The sequence below is a fragment of the Suncus etruscus genome, chromosome 3, assembly GCF_024139225.1.
Source record: "Suncus etruscus isolate mSunEtr1 chromosome 3, mSunEtr1.pri.cur, whole genome shotgun sequence".
Classification (NCBI taxonomy): Eukaryota; Metazoa; Chordata; class Mammalia; order Eulipotyphla; family Soricidae; genus Suncus; species Suncus etruscus.
Genome location: NC_064850.1, coordinates 154,202,422 through 154,219,692, shown reverse-complemented (window position 1 = coordinate 154,219,692; position 17,271 = coordinate 154,202,422). Strand labels below are relative to the sequence as shown.

At 38.0% G+C, this 17,271-nt stretch overlaps 2 protein-coding genes across 5 annotated transcripts in view; both read left to right on the top strand.

The window, feature by feature from the left end:
- The window catches only part of SS18 (SS18 subunit of BAF chromatin remodeling complex), a 70,836-nt gene extending 58,465 nt beyond the window's left edge, over positions 1 to 12,371 (top strand). For 2 of the 3 annotated variants that reach the window (XM_049769563.1, XM_049769566.1), the window contains 4 exons: positions 173 to 265; positions 966 to 1,088; positions 7,454 to 7,587; positions 10,616 to 12,371. In XM_049769563.1, coding sequence (XP_049625520.1) covers positions 173 to 265; positions 966 to 1,088; positions 7,454 to 7,587; positions 10,616 to 10,642 — 377 coding nt within the window. In that variant the 3' untranslated portion in view covers positions 10,643 to 12,371. The remainder of the gene's footprint in view (positions 1 to 172; positions 266 to 965; positions 1,089 to 7,453; positions 7,588 to 10,615) is intronic. The other variant, XM_049769565.1, reaches the window with a different exon arrangement.
- The window catches only part of KCTD1 (potassium channel tetramerization domain containing 1), an 802,770-nt gene that overhangs the window by 413,371 nt on the left and 372,128 nt on the right, over positions 1 to 17,271 (top strand). The window lies entirely within an intron of this gene.

The following is a 17,271-nucleotide window of genomic DNA, read 5'->3' as shown; positions in this document are numbered from 1 at the left end:
ATCACATTGGTAAATATTTGGCTAATGCAATTGAAATTATTTTTTATGTATTTCCATTTCTTTTTTTTTCTTTTTTTTTTTTTTTTAGTTTTATCTGAAAGTTTAAATATATTTAGGGTTTTCACTCAGTGGCCATTAACGTTTCTTCCTGTCTCTTGTCGAATTGATGTAGGTCATAATGATTACGGTTATCAGCAACCGTCGTATCCTGAACAAGGCTACGATAGGCCTTATGAGGATTCCTCACAACATTACTACGAAGGAGGTATCTATATACCTTCACACACATACACGTATATATCCCCTTCTACAGGAACAAAAATTCTTGCATAAGACCACTTCTATCCATGCAAAGCTCTTGTAGAATACTAGTTGCTGGCTGTCTTGAAATTTATAGGGATCCCAGAACCCAATCAAAATAATTTCCTTACAAATTTTGAAAATGTATAACTATGACTTGCCATTTATAGCAACAATAAAAAGCTAAACATTTAAAAACTTTTTCTCAGAGGAAATTTCTATTTGAATATAAATTCATCAATTCAATTTTTTCCTGTGTTTGTTTACATACGTATGATTTTACATATAAGGATAGTGCCTTTAGGAAACAGCTTGCTGAACTTGTGTAGCTAGTGTGTGCTCTTGTAGCTGTCTTTAATTTTGTCTTTTTTATTTTATTTAGCATAGTCATGATCTTATGACTGTGATGTTCCAGTAAATGTAATGCTCGTATGCAGAGACGCTGAAAATGCTGCAGTTCAACCTTGCAAAATTGGCTTTAACTGCAGTTTGTTTGGCCGAAACCCTTCTGTTTGGTTTGAGTTCTTTTTCTTTGTTTTGTTAACTTTTAAAGATCAATATGGCATTTTATTTTGTTCTTGTGTTGTTGGCTATGCATCTTAGAGGAGAAACTTTATTAAGTAAACCTTTCAGTTTTTGTCCCCTCTTCTTCAATTATCCTGTAGGAAATTCACAGTATGGGCAGCAGCAGGATGCTTACCAAGGACCACCTCCCCAGCAGGGATATCCACCTCAGCAGCAGCAGTACCCAGGGCAGCAAGGTTATCCAGGACAGCAGCAGGGCTATGGTAAGATCTCAACTGCAGTCTACAAGATAAATGTGATGATTATTGATGTGAAATTTGGGAAAACATTTTGCTCTTTTTTTTTTTCTTTTTTTTTTTTTTTTTTAATTTTTTTCTTTTGAATTATGAGAACAAAAGATGCAAAGAAAGAGGACAAGGTAAAGTTACAGTGGAAGGACAATCAGCCATAACATAATTCTCAGAAGTCCCCTTGCTGATATCTTTTTTTTTTTTTTTTTTTTTTTTTTTTTTGTTTTTTTTTTTTTGTTTTTGGGGCCACACCCGGTAACGCTCAGGGGTTACTCCTGGCTATGCGCTCAGAAGTCGCTCCTGGCTTGGGGGACCATATGGGACGCCGGGGGATCGAACCACAGTCCGTCTCCTAGGCTAGCGCAGGTAAGGCAGGCACCTTACCTCCAGCGCCACCGCCCGGCCCCCCTTGCTGATATCTTAACTTTGAACTTTTAGCCAAAGAACGTTAAGATAACTAAAACAGAATCCATATACAATTACTTTGTCCCTCAAGTCCCCAGATTGTAGCACATTATAATATTTCTTAACAGCACACAAGGCAATCTAAAGCCATAAAACTTATGTAACTCCTTAAACATTAGAGGCATAGTATTTTTTACATTTCCATGTACATGCATATTAGCTTAAGTTAACCTCAAATTTTAAGTGGGTGCATTTAAACTTAAATTTTAAGTGGGTGCATTTTAAGGATTAGAGTCAAAGGAGCACAGTAAAAACGGTGTTAGAGTGGCAATTGTTGTTTGCATAGGCCCACCAAAATATGAGAGGCATGGAAAGGAATAACCTTGGCCTAAATACAAAGAGATCCTACCCCTGAAGTTTCCTGGCATAAGACCAACTCTAGGCTTCAGGCAAGTTATCGTCCGATCCAAGACATTGTCTGTAGTGCCAACACACTTTTCACACAGTCTCTGTTGTTGGTATCATGTTTCTGTATTAAAGATTCTGGAATATGCATATCCTAAATTGAAGTCATGATGTGGAGTGTCTTCTCGTTTCACCTCACCATGAAAGGGCAATGCAGAAAGCCCTGTCCTGTAAGCAGGTCGTTGTTAAGTCTTCTCATTGTTAAGGGAAGTTTCTTTTCAGCAGGACGATGTCTGAGCAGTGGTAGGGTCTTCCGTGGTAGAGGATTGCTTCCAGGTGATGTTATAGACAAACCTCACAATTAAGGGGCAATACAGCAAGCCCTGTCCAGTAAGCAGGTCATTGTTCTTGTTAAGTCTTTTCAGTGTTAAGGGAAGTCTCTTTTGAGTAGATCCATGTCAGAGCAGCTGTAGGGTCTTCCCTGGTAGAGGAATGCCTCCAGGTGATGTTATATACAACCTTGGGTGTTTTGTAGATGTCTTCTCTAGATCAGGGGTGAATGGAGAATGCCCATTCTTCTGAGGCCTGTACTAGGTCTTTATGTCAATGTTCAGGGTGTAAGGTCTCATTGCACTACAAGATTTGTGTGTTCCCATCTCTATTAGATAAGAACTTATTAGTATGTATAGTATTTTCCCATTTTAGTGTGCCTAAGCAAACAAGAAATAAAGCCTCGTGGTGCTATCAGATATATGGGGGCGTAAGAACATTTTCAACAATACCCATGACTTGGTTCAGTAATGATGATAGGAGTTAAGGAAGTTAAAGAGAAATATGATCTTATGAAGGGGTATGCAAAAGGGCAGAGTACAAAATGGACATTCTGCATATATAAAAATATAATTCAATGAGAGTGAGTACTATTAATGTTCGAGCCCCCACGCGATTTTGAAAATATAGACTGGACAGAGATTACCAGTGACTTCAAGAAGCTGGGAGGCCAGAAGTTCAGGGCCCCACCCAAACCCTCCCTAAGGAGCTGAATGGATAATGGGGGAAAGCCTAGGGTACCTTCGAGCTCCACCAAGGGGCCCAACTCACCGGCTTGCCCAGGCATGTGGCCCAGGGAAGTCCTGGAGATCTGGAGCAAGGTGGTAGAGGAGTGCTGGGGTTACCCAAGTCCTGCACCCCCACTAGGCCTGGTTAGGAAGGCCTCCGGCATGGCGGTGCCCTGCCAAACCCCCTCCTGCTAGACTCCCGGCTCCCAGGAAGCTTCTTTTCTTTTCTTTTTTTTGGTTTTGGTTTTGGTTTTTTGTTTTTGGGTCATACCCAGCAGCACTCAAGAGTTACTACTCCTGGCTCTGTGCTCAGAAATTGTTCCTGGCAAGGCACGGGGAATCATACGGGATACAAGGATTCAAACCACTGTCCATCCTGGATTGGCTGCTTGCAAGGCAAGCACCCTTCCACTGTGCTATCTCCTCAGCCCCACATTTTTTTATTTTTGAGAATTCACAATTAAAAAAATAATCAACAATTTTAGCTCAGATCATTATTAGGTTATTTAAAATGTTTTTATTTGTTTTTAGGTGGGTGTGGGGGCCACACTCTGTTGTGCTCAGGGCTTACTCCTGGCTCTACTCAGGTATCACTCCTGTCTGGCTAGGGATGGGGAACATATGAGGAGCCTATGTGCAGTCGCCCTATTTGCTGTGCTATTGCTATGGCCCCCATGTTTTTAGAGGACCTAGTAATCTATTTCCAAAGAAAATTGGACAACAGGTAGTTAATTGACTAAAGGCAAGGTTAAGGTTATGCAGCCATTTATAAAAATAAGAAAATTCTTTGTTTTTGTTTCATTTTGCACTATCGCTCCAGCCCCAAGAAAAATAAATTCTTAAACCTATTTGTCATTCAAGGTCATCTAGTAGCTTTGTATGTGCTTATAATTGTAAAACTGATGAATCAGACATTTATTGACTATCTGTATAAATCACTTAACACATTTATTTCTAAAATTGATGACTATCACTGTGAAAAATAGCATTGATTTTTAGAGTACAAAAGATATCTAATAAGAATGCATTAAAATGTTTTTGTTATTCTCTAGCTAAATAGAAAAATGCACTTCTGGGGCCAGAGTGACTACTATAGTGGATAAGACGTTTGCCTTGCATGAGGCTGATATGGCTTTGAGCCCCGGCATGCATTCCTTTTGGTCTTCAGTGCCAGCTAGGAGTGTCCTGAATGGTGAGCCACCAGGAGTAACTGCTGAGCACTGCTAAAAAGCCCCCCCCCCAAAGAAAAATGTACATTTGTAAAAGTTATATACATTATAGTTTGTAGAATGTGTGTTGATTATTTCTTTTTCCTGTTAATCTATCCAGCATTATATCTACTAATTGGATATTTGACTTAGGAAGGGGAGTTATATACAGGTAACCCACAGATTGAACCAGGTCCTTCTGCCTATAAAGCTTGGTTCTAGCCCATTGACCTATTTATCTGAACTTAAAGTATTAATTAATAGCAGGGAGGGAATGGAGAATGGTAAGGAACTAAAACTTCAGGCTACTGTATAATTTTAACTACGGTATATTATTTTAACTTTAAATTATATTTAAACTTTAAACTATATTTAACTATATTTAAATTAAATATAAAACTATATTTAACTTTTGGGGACGAAGTGATAGCACAGTGATTGCACAGTGATAGCACAGTGATTGCACACGGACAACACAGACCCCCACAGAATCCTGGCATCCCATATAGTTCCTCATGCCTGCCAGGAGTGACTTCTGAGAACAGAGCCAGGAGTAACCCCTGAGCACCGCCTGGTGTGACCCCTCCCCCCCAAAAAACCCCCCAATTCTATTTAACTTTAAACTGTATTACTTAACTTTAATTAAAATAAAAACATTATTTTGTGGCTGGCTTCCCCTAACTGTGCTTAGAGACCTAAATGCTGCTTCCAGGGATGTTAGCTTTGCTGTTTGGGCTTGCCCAGTCAGTTCTACTGGTGCTGGGGACCACCGGGGCTACACCTGGTGATGTTCCAAGGGTTTCATAGTGCCAGGGATTGAACATGAGGTCTGGTGCTTACAAGTATGACATCTTTGAATATCTCTTTAAGCTATTTCTCTTTTTCTTCACTAACTTAGCTATAGAAAAACGTGATAAACAGGCATGTTTTTATTAATCTGCTATTTCTCCTAGTTTGGCCTTATTTTCATATAATAAATATATATATATATATACATACATACACACACACATATATATATATATATTGGTTTTTGGGTCACACCTGGCAGTGCTCAGGGGTTACTCCTGGCTCTATGCTCAGAAATCGTTCCTGGCAGGCTCAGGGGATACCAGGATTCAAACCACCGACCTTCTGCATAAAAGGCAAACGCCTTACCTTCATGCTATCTCTCTGGCCCCTGTATAAAATATTTTTAATTAATTGATTGAAACTTTGATAGGCCTTTTCTACCTTTGAAGGTAAATCTGAGATAAAAGGTTCTGTTGAAATATTTTGGCCTCTTCCATATATATATATATATATATTAATCTAAAGTTTTTTTGATACATTACTTTATAACATTTCAATTATGCATCATTGTTGATCCTTCTCCATACACATATTTCCTGTGTCCTGATTTATCAATCTCTTTTCCCCTTTCCCTTTTTATTTATTTATTTATTTATTTTTTACAAGGCTTTTACTGTAATATTTTAGGTACATAGTGACATTGAATCAGGGCCAATCCCACCATCAATGCTGTCCTGTGTCTAGCCTGTAGATTGGATATCAATTCTGTTGTCGTTGGCTTTGGCTTTCATGTTTGAGTCTGATTTTGTTTTTTTGATTGTTTTTTGTTTCTATTTAATGTTCATACGGCTGTTTGGTCTTAGTACCTTCCATTATTTCTCCTTCAATTTGTTAGGCGGAACAAGATGGTTCAAGTTATGAGGTTCTGTTCAATATTTATTTTGAAATTCTGCCAAGTATTGGGAATGAAGTGCCTTTCTAAAATAGATACATGTATATCTTGTAATTCCTGATAATCACTTTAGAAATATTCTGATTTCTTATTTTTCTTAAGTGAATCACTCTTTTAAAATGGCATTTCCTGCATAAACAGATTTTTACTTTTAGTCGTTTTCTAACTTAATACATAAAAACATTTTATAAACATTTGCATAAAAACATTGTGCAACTGAATCAGGTGAGAAATTAATTCATGTATTTTCAGTGGGAAAATAAAAGAAATATAAGTAGTTTAATGCTATTTATAGAATGCATAAGATGTGATATTTGCTTAAATTTGAGGATTGCTAGTTCTTGTTATTCTTCCCGCAGTAATCACTCTTCTTTCTTTCAGTTTTGGTGCCATATTGAGCTGTGCCCAGGGCTTTCTCCTGACTTTGCTCAGGGGTCACTCATGGCAGGCTTTGGGGACCATATGTGGTACTGTGGACTGAACGTCCTTTTGGGGGAGATTATGGTTTGGGCCACACCAGGAACTGCTCAGGGTTACTTTGAAATTACTCCTGGCAGTTCAGAGGATCATACGGGATGTCAAGGATTGAACCTGGGTGCAGTGCAAAAGCCCTACCAGCTAGGCTATCGCTTCAGCTCTGATTTTTTTTTGAATGGTCTTCCTTTTGCTTTTAGTTTTTTATTTATAATTTTTTTAACATGCAAAAAAATGTATTAACTTTATTTTAGCTACTGATAGTCCTTTGTTATAATTTTTTAATAGAAAGTAGATACTTTTATTGTACTTAATCTACTTTAGATTTCCTGGGTCTCTTTTATACTTTTTTTGATTTACAAATTTTTACACTTTCTCACAAATCTTAGTGGCTATTCTATTATGCATTACAGTAGTTATTCTGAACCAAAAACATTTGATACTTGGTGTTATTCTCTAAATATTTTCACTCTTTTGATCATTGATGTTATTATTAAAAATATTTGGGGGCCGGGCGGTGGCGCTGGAGGTAAGGTGCCTGCCTTACCTGCGCTAGCCTAGGAGACGGACCGCGGTTCGATCCCCCGGCGTCCCATATGGTCCCCCAAGCCAGGAGCAACTTCTGAGCGCATAGCCAGGAGTAACCCCTGAGCATCACCGGGTGTGGCCCAAAAACCAAAAAAAAAAAAAAAAAAAAAAAATTGGGGCCGGGCGGTGGCGCTAGAGGTAAGGTGCCTGCCTTGCCTGCGCTAGCCTTGGACAGACCTTGGTTTGATTCCCCGGCGACCCATATGGTCCCCCAAGCCAGGAGCAACTTCTGAGCGCATAGCCAGGAGTAACCCCTGAGCGTTACCGGGTGTGGCCCAAAAAACAAAACAAAAAAAAATTGAGAATATCAGCATTTCAGATTATTTTTAGATATGTATAAGAATACAACGGCAATTTACATATAACATTATAGTAACATATAGTTCTATATTTGTTATATAATTTTTGAGACTTAGTATATTTTTATATGGACTTTTGTTTGTGTTTATTTTGCAGGTCCTTCACAGGCTGGTCCAGGTCCTCAGTATCCTAATTATCCACAGGGACAAGGTCAGCAGTATGGGGGGTATAGACCAACACAGCCTGGACCACCTCAGCCACCACAGCAGAGGCCTTATGGATATGACCAGGTAAGTTATTTGACCAATCAGATGTGTCTCAGTGTTTGTTTAATTTTCACTTCTGTTTATGATACATGAATATTTGCTTTCAAGTTTCAATCTTTTTCATAAAATGCTAGCACAGTGAGTTCTTTCCTCCAACTTAGAAAACACCTCATCTCTTGATAACAACATTTAATCTACTCATTTATAGTGTCATCTGTTTCTCTCTGCCTTTTAGCTTGCATACTTCCCTTAGCTAATCTGAATGTCTGAAGCCCCTAATTTATGTTATCCTTCATATTTATTGCCTTGGAATCTGTGTTGTTATACTGAAGTATGCCAGTGCTCTTATTAGTGTTCATCTTCAGCATATCCACTGCAATTACTTTCTATCCATTGATATTCTTTCTCTTTAAATGTAAGATTAACACATTTTTGTTGACTCTTCCCATATAGCTGTCCATATCAAGTACTAGTTACCTTTTTCTCTTAATATATGTAAAGGTGTGTCTCATCCTCTGACTTACGGTATGTCTACAGTATTTTGATAGAATTTTCTTTTCATTTATGGGCCAAAACCCAGTAGTGCTGGAGCCTGCCCTGGCCCAGTGCTCAGGACCATCCATTGCTGGGAATGAATCTGAGGCTACTGCATGCAAAGCGTGTGCTCCAGCTTTTGACATCTTCGTGCTCTTTAACTTCTTTTTTTTTTTTTCATAACAAATTTCTGAGACTTAATCATTTGTCATTCTATTATGAATCTTCTTGTTTAATTCTGAATCGTGAAAATTATTATGTTGGCAATTTCTTTACTTTTGAGTTTTTGGTCTGTATCTATGCTCAGAACTTAACTTTGGCTCTGTACTCAGAGATCACTCCTGACAGCGATCATTTTGGTCCCCATCTGCAGTGACAGGAATCAAATTTTAGATTGTCTACATGCAAGGCAAGCCCCTTGTCTGTTGTACAGTACTGTTAATATAAGGTTACATACATGCTGTAACACCACACCCTCTACCAGAATGTCTGCTTTCCACCACCTGCATCTCAGCTCTCTCAACTCAATTTTTTCATTCACGGTCATTCTGGATGTCAGTCCTTTTTTGGGGGGTGGGGGTGGGGTCACAACCGGCAGCTCTCAGGGGTTACTCCTGGCTCTATACTCAGAAATCGCTCCCGGTAGGCTTGGGGGACCACATGGGATGCCGGGATTTAAACCACTGACCTGCATGCAAGGCAAACACCTTACCTCCATTTGATCTCTCTGTCCCCATCAGTCCTTTTTTGATGTGTTGAATGCAGATGTTTTCTCCCATTCAGTTAGCTGCCTTTCAGGTTTAGCCCGTGGTTTCCCTCGTCCCCTTTAGTTACTGTGAATGTTTTTCAGACACACCATGTTCCAGCACCAATCAAAATAGTTTACTTTTGATTTTGTTGCCTTTGCCAATGGCATCATATCTTGAAAGACACCTTTTAAAATCTAGATTCTAGATTTCTTTAATCCACTTTGACTTTTGTGTAAGGCATGAGGTATGGATTCAGCTTTAGTTTTTTTCATGTGGTTGTCCAGTTTTCCCAGCATCATTTATTGAAGTGGTTTTCTGTGTTTCATTTCATGCTCTCAACTCCTTTGTCAAAAGTTAGCTGACCAGATATGAGGGTTTTCTTATTGGATATTCTATTCTAATCCATAGTCAGAGACTTTATTTTTATTTTTGTTTTGTTCATGGGCCACACCCTGTGGTGCTCAGGGCTTTCTCCTGGTTCTGTCTTTTAGGATCATTCCTGCCCGAAATGACCTCAAGCAGAGAGCCAAGAAAAGCCTTGAGCTGCATTGAGTTTTGCCCCAAAACAATATGTTTATTTATCAATAAACAGCAAATATATATAAGAAAATTTTAATTAAAAATATATATGTATTTTAACAAATCTTTTTTTCGGTCTTGTTTTAGACTAGTTCTCTAAAATCTGATGTCAGCATTTGTGTATTAGACATTACTGAACTCTCTTATTGAATTTTGCTACTTCATTAATTACCACATTATATTTGTACTTTTTCATTCATCTTCTGTCAGTCTTTAAGTCTACCGTATTAAAAGGAAGGAAGGAAAAGGAAACAAACTTTCCTTGATTTGTACGTACTAACTAGCTGTCTGAATACCTCTGCTAATTCTTTCTTGACAAAAGGGAAAATTCCTTCTTTTTTTTTTTTTTTTTTTTTGGGCCACACCCTTTTGATGCTCAGGGGTTACTCCTGGCTAAGAGCTCAGAAATTGCCCCTGGCTTGGGGGGACCATATGGGACGCCGGGGGGATCGAACTGCGGTCCTGATCCTTGGCTAGCGCTTGCAAGGCAGACACCTTACCTCTAGCGCCACCGCGCCGGATCCTTCTTTTTTTTGACCACACCTAGTGAGCCTCAGATGCTCCTGGCTCTGCACTTAGGAATCAACTCCTGGTGGAGCACTGGAACAATATGAAATGCCAGTATTGAACCTGGGTGGGCCCTGTGGCAGGCAAGTGCCCTACCTACTCTACTATCTCCTGCTCTGCGAGGCTCAAATTTTTTAGAAGGATAGACCACCCTTTCTTCTTTATCTTCTAGTTATCATTTTTAGTCCTCCCCACTTATCCCAAATAACGTTGATTCATAATAATAATTACCGTAAAGTTAAGTAGTTGTAAATTTTTCATACTAACATTAGTGATTTACATGCTAATATATGCGGTATCAGATTTTGGAGGGAGAACTTTTTCGCTGATTCTTAATCAGTTTAATTTAACCAATTTTCAGCAAACACTAGAAACACATTATAGTTCAGGTACTATTTTCTTCCTCAAAATATACCTGATTCCTTGTTATTTTGACCGCTGAGCTCCATGTGTTATGGAATGTACCTGAGATACTATATACTTCACTATATAAAAACCTTTGTTCTTGGTAGATGAAGTTTCCTTTGCAGTATGATAATAAGGTGTATGAATGCTTTTCTTAATTTCTGTTATCAAATGTGATTAAATAGCTAGCTAATTATTTTTTTATATTTATCTTTTAGGGACAGTATGGAAATTACCAGCAGTGAGAAAGTACTTACATTCCAATAGCCAGTATCTGTTAGTAGCCATATGGTCACCTCAGCACTGTGGACATCTCCTTGTGAAGAGATCCTTCCATTCCGTCTAATTTTTGAAGAAACCTTGTGGATAAGAGGCTGTTTCGTTAGTAAACAGCCTTTGTGGCTTAGACTTAAAAGATTTTAGTAGCTCAAAAAATACTCCTGATTTCACATTTCTACTCTAGATGGCAACATTGGACAAAAAATACATTGACATAACCAATTTGAAATGATTTTGAAACTGTGTTTCAAATGGACTGTTACAGACTGAAAAGTGTTCTGCTTTGTATGTTTATGAAGGTTAAGGAAATTTAATACTTTTCCACAGATTCTTTTGTAAGGGAAGAGGGAAATGTACACTTTTTACAACAGCAATATTTTGTATATTATGTTTATTTCTTGTGATGAATATGCAAGGCGGTACACTACACACTGGACAGAATCAGAAATCCTCTGTTAATATAGATTGGAGCATGGTAGATGCTTGTGTTGGTCTCAAAATGGTGTACTACAAAGATAAAGGTGAGAGAAAAGACAAAGCACACCATGTGTCCACGGTTAGGCTCTTTAGAGGAAGTTCAGATCCCTTTGTTAGATGATCAAAGGCACTGTGATACAGTTTTGAGTACAAAGACATTTTTTTAAAAAGCTTTCCAATTTTGTGAATTATAAAACCTTTTTATAAAGATCATTTTTATAAGTTTTAAAATACGCGGCAATAAGTACTTCATGTTGGATTTGAAAATATGGTAACAGTTTTATGTAAATGAAGTAATCCTCTCCTAAGATAGCAATAACTGAAAGGAAGTGGTAATTTACCTGGTTTGATTAATCAGTGTATTTAGTAAGTAAAACTGAAGTATTTTATAATGCATATTAAAAGAGGGATCAACGTGCATTCAGTAGTATGATTTGAAATTTGGAGAGTGATCGATGTATGTAAGGGAATAGTTCAGGAGAGCTTACATCTCATTTCAACTTTTTCAAGTGGAAGTAATACCATTTATAATAGGGCACTTATAAGTTTATCTTTTACGTTCATTAATAAAACAAACACAGATGTTTAGGGAAATGATTATTAATGAGGTTTATTTTCATCTGTATTAAAAAATAGAGATTGAGATTGCATTCTTGATCACTTTATTAGCATGCCATATTTAATCATTAGTTGGGACTGTCCTGTGCCTGATTATTTTAGCCAAAGTCAGGGATGTTGCATTTGGCTGGAAATCATGTATTGAAAAGTTTATAACCACAACTATTTAAACATAAACTGAAAACAACTAGCCCAAAGGTAAGTTGCTATTTTCATCACAGTTGCCTATGCCCAGGGAATAAAATGTATTCTTTATAATTGAATTGATTTTTTTCCACCTCTAACTGGAAACAAACAGAAGGGGTGCCATAAATTTGAATAAGCAAAATACATTGTTCTCAACATACTGTAATCAAAAGGAGGAATTTCAGTGTGTTTCTGTGTGTGTATGAGAGAGAGAGTGTTTTAAAAAAGTCAGAATTGTTTTTTTCAACTTGATCAGTTGAAAATGGACATCAGGTTTAAGCAGACAAAATATGGACAGCCTTATTGTGATCGAAATGCTTATAGGTTCTGTGCCAATTTTCCACCACTGTGTACTTTGTTGCTATTTAAAACTGTATCAACTCTAACTGAAGAATAAATTATTTGTGATTTTAATTTTCTCATTTGTTTCTTTAAATTAGATCTCTTTGACTCTGTTGTTTTGTCTGGAGACTATGCTGTGGGTTTTTATATAAGTTAGTCCAGTATAATAGACTATTTTTGTATTCTAGGACTTTATCAAAATTCTCTTGCCATGCCCAAGTTAATTAGAATTAACTGTTCAGTAATCAGCATGTTGTGTGGGCTGTTTGTTACGGAATTTTTTTCTGTGAAAATGAAGTCCATGAGGCTATAATCAAGATGACTGAATTAGATAAATGAGTTGCAGAGACAAAATTGTACTGAACCCAACCTGGTGTAGATATGTTATCTCATTTGAAATAAGCTCAACTGACATTAAGAAATAATTTGTCTTGCCAACCCATCTTCTGTTGTCTTATTCTCCTTTTAATGGAAACTAAAATTGCAATTTTAATAAGCAGAATTTCCTCTAGGACTTTGTTCCTGGAGACTAGTGCATTTGCAAGGTTTAATTGTTTTATAACAGTCCTATTTCGTAAAAGTTTTTAATTGGTGGTGACAAAAATTACCTTATTCCTTTGATACTTAGTAAGAATAACTTTACCAGTAACATTTACTAAATTTGACATTCCCATGTAGAACATATATTTTTTTTAGTGACATAACATAACATACAATATAATTGATATAATAATCCATGTAAGTCAAAGAAAGTTTCTGATTAAAAACACAATTTTTTTCCATAATAACATATCTTTCACAGTAGTATTTTAGGTACATATTAACATTGAGTCAGGGGAATACCCATCACCAACTATGTCCTCCCCCCATTCCAGTTCCCTTTCTACAACCCATATACCCCACCATCACACCCCGGGCTGCTAGAGTAGGTGGACCCCTCTTTGTCTGGCTTACTATTAGTGATCACATATCTCTTTGGTCCTTGAACCCTCCCTTGTTTCCCCCTTTATTTAAGAGGCAGAGCTAGAAAAGTCGAGGTATGTGGTTTTGCTTGAAGGAAAGAAAAGCAGTAGATTAGGGTACAAAATAAGAGGGAAAAAAAAAGAAGTCAAAAGTCAAATACGCTGAAAATGGGCCGAGTCCCTCTAGAGGCTTCCAACCTCAGTTGAGGATGTGAAAAAGGTAATTGAAATACCACAACAATACAGAAAAAAATATCAAATTAAATAACTGGTGAGCACTACAGCAATAAAGACAGGCACCACACAATAGTCTCGGTTCTGAAACCAAATCATGCTCGAGTGCAAAAAAAAAAAAAAAGAAAAAGAAAAAGACAAGACAAAATAAAATAAAATAATATTGGAGACATCAACCGTAATCTCCACACCAAAATAGACATAAAAAAAATCGATCAATCGGTAAATAAACATGTGGAAAAATGATTGTTTTGTGCTTTTTTTTTCTCCTTTTCTTTATCCCCCTGCATAGGCACAGTAACTATTGGGGATATTGTAGAGGGAATTCCCTTGACCTAGGAGATACAGGGTTTCTCCACCCCTGAAGTACACTGTCATGGGATTAACTCTAGACTCCTTGCATGATCATTTACTCTCCCATTGCTGCTTTCATGGTGTGTGGAAGACTTCTGCTTTGTCTTGGATGGTAAAATCAGATCTGTTTCTAGAGATCTTGGCTCAGGGAATGGAGTTTATGAAGTCTTTCTTTGTGGTTCTAGCAGTTATGTTTCTTCAGTGTCATTTTAATCCATCTTCTGTAGTTGGTGTTCTTGGTTGTTATGTTGCTCCTAGACTGGAGCCTGGGATAAAGTCTTTCATTATGCTTCCGGAAGACCCGTTCAGTTGCGGTTGTCTCAGTCAGACTACTGGAATTGGAGCTCTTGTTTGTTGAACAGATCGTATACCAAAAGCTAGGCTAGAGCTTTTTGTTGCTGTTGTTGTTGTTGGTCCCTGGATGCGTACAGTCCAGTCTTGGTTGCAACAACCAGTCGTCTGTATATAGCGATCTTGGCTTTTGCACATATCAAAGGGTGACCTGTTTTCTGATTTTGTCTTATTGATAGCTGATGAGGAAAGACAACTTGCTCTTAGATCAAGTTGTTCCCATTTCCTCCTTGTCGGGTTATCAATTTAGAACTGGCTCATGTTGGTGTCAGAGCAGCGTTGTAAATGCCCTGGAGGGGATTTGGTTCCTGGAGCTGTTGCGGAGAACTCTGTCATATCTATGTCTGGGATCCAGGAGTTAAGGCTGAACGGTCAGTGTCTAGTTCCCTGGAGCCTAAGTTGTTTCCACATGACATACATTCAGGGTGGGAGATGTCCCTGTGTAGTAAACAAGTATGAGTTCTTATCCCTAGTAGATAAGACATATATTTTAAAATTAAAATTTTCTTTTATCAAAAGGTATTATGTGGGCCTCTCATTGTTAGAGGGCAGCCCTGTCACCACACACAAGTAATAAATAAAAAATGTTAACTATATTATGATATATCCTGGTTCTGCACTCAGGACTTACTCCTGGTGGGTTTGGCGTAACATATGGAATGCCGGAAATTGAACCCCAGGTCAGCGCATGCAAGGCAGTCACCATACCTGCTGTGCTATCTCTCTGACCCCTGGCACCTTGTTTTTAGTGGAAAGTTTTAATATACCAGTATGAAGTATGAAGGTATGTAATGAACTCTGTGTATCAATAGTAGAGCTGCTTTTATGGTGAGTTTTCTGATAGGTACGCTCAATCCACAATGTGTAGCAAATTTCTATCATTTAATTATTTTAGAAGTATCCTACAAAAGTAGTTGTCAACCATTATTAGTCTCTTAACTGGTGCCCACCCGCAAGTGTAAAAAAGAAATTGAAAACCACTGGTATAAACAACATTTTTTTTCAAACACACTTCAGACTTTAAGGACACTTTCTGCTTCTCAATTCCTGTACTTTTAATTTAGTGAAAATGAGCTAGAAATGGTCTTAGAATCTGTACACCTGCCTTTTCTATAATCTTAAAGCCATTTACATTAAATAATTTAAATACCAACCAATATATTGTTTAGAATATGAACATTACATTCTCTGTAATTTTCATCTTGTAAAGATAGCAGTTTGATTTTAACATTTCTTCCAATTTGGTTTTTTACATTATGTAAGCCAACATAGGGTTATTTTTTAAACAAGAACAATTAAGTGGGGCTGGAATACAATGAGCAGGGTGCTTGCCTTGCGTGTGACCAATCTGGTCCTCTCCGGCATCTCTTATGGTCCCCCAAGCTCTCCTTGGAATGATTCCTGAGTACAGCGCCAGGAGTAACCACTATTTCACCAGGTGTGACCCCAAAACAAAACAAATGGAACATTTGAGTAAAATACTCAATAACAGAATGACCCCCATTCTGTTATTTTTTGCTGTTGCAAAAAGAGCTTTCATAAAGTATCTGATAAGCCTTTTGTGAGATATATTGCTTATTTGGCGCTTTTATATAGTATATCTGTATAGTTTTGTTTGTTTTGTTTTGGGGCCACACCCGGTGGTGCTCAGGGGTTACTTCTGGCTCTGCGCTTAGAAATTGCTCCTGGCAGGCTCGGTGGACCATATGGGATACCAGGGATCAAATTGGAGTCTGTCCCTGGTTGGCTGTGTGCAAGGCTAATACCCTACCACTATACTATCACTCTGGCCCCTGTATAGTATATATATATTTTTGGAGTGGGATTACACCCAGCGGCGCTCAGGGATTACTCCTGGCTCTGTGCTCAGAAATAGCTCCTGGCAGACATGGGGGGGGGGGGGAACCACATGGATTGCCAGAATTGAACCACCGCCTGTTTGAATCAGCTGCGTGCAAGGCAAATGCCCTACCACTGTGCTATCTCTCTGGCCCTCTTTTTTTCCCTTTTACTTTATTGATTGATTGATTGATTTTTGGGTCACACCCAGCAGCACTCAGGGGTTACTCCTGACTGCATTCAGAAATTATCCCTGGCTGCCAGGCTGGGGTCCATATGGGATGTCAGGAATCGAATCCCTTTCGTGATGGCCACAGAGAAGGCAAACACCCTATCACTGTGCTATCTCTCTGGCCTCTGTATAGAATATTTCTATATAGCATTTATATCTTAAACACGACACTTAACTTGAACTTCTTTTTAAAAGGGCCAGAGAGAAAGCCCAAAGGATAACATTTTTTGCATGCAGGAAACTTAGGTTCAAAACCCACCATTGCATGGTCTCCCAAACACTTCTAGGTGTGAGCCCTGAGCAAGATATGTTAGGATTAGCCCTTGAATAGCCCTGTGTACCATGGGCTACGGCCCCATGATTTCATAAAATCAGAAACAAGTAAACAAAATGTTCTCTTGAAAGGACATATTCTAAGACCTACTAGAATCGGGGAAAAATAAACCACATTCTAGTAGGTCTTAGAATATGCTGGCTCAGAATTTAGTTTGAATTATGTTTATTGATTTGTAAGTTCAACATTTTTGTTTTTGTTTTGTTTTGGGGTCACACCCGGCAGTGCTCAGGGGTTACTCCTTGCTCTATGCTCAGAAATTGTTCCTGGCAGGCTTGGGGGATCACATGGGATGCTGGGATTTGAACCACCGTCCTGCGTCTACAGCAAACACCCTACCACTGTGCTAACTCTCTGGCCCCTCTGAACATTTTTTAATGCTAATAGCAGTACGATCTCTTGTCTATTTTTTTTTTTTTCTGTTGAGATACCTGTTGGGTAAGAAAGGGGAATGCCTATGTTCAAGTGTGTATAATTGTAACTTTATGTACACATCTTTTTCTTTTATCTTGCACATCTGTTTTGTTTCTTAACTTTGGATATGATTCTTCGTATTTATGTTGTAAGATCCTATTTTTGTCAGTTTTATAGTTTCTTGTACTTTCAACTATAGGTTTCTAAAACATTTTCCATTTCTAAAATATGCTTTCATTTTTCTAAGACTTA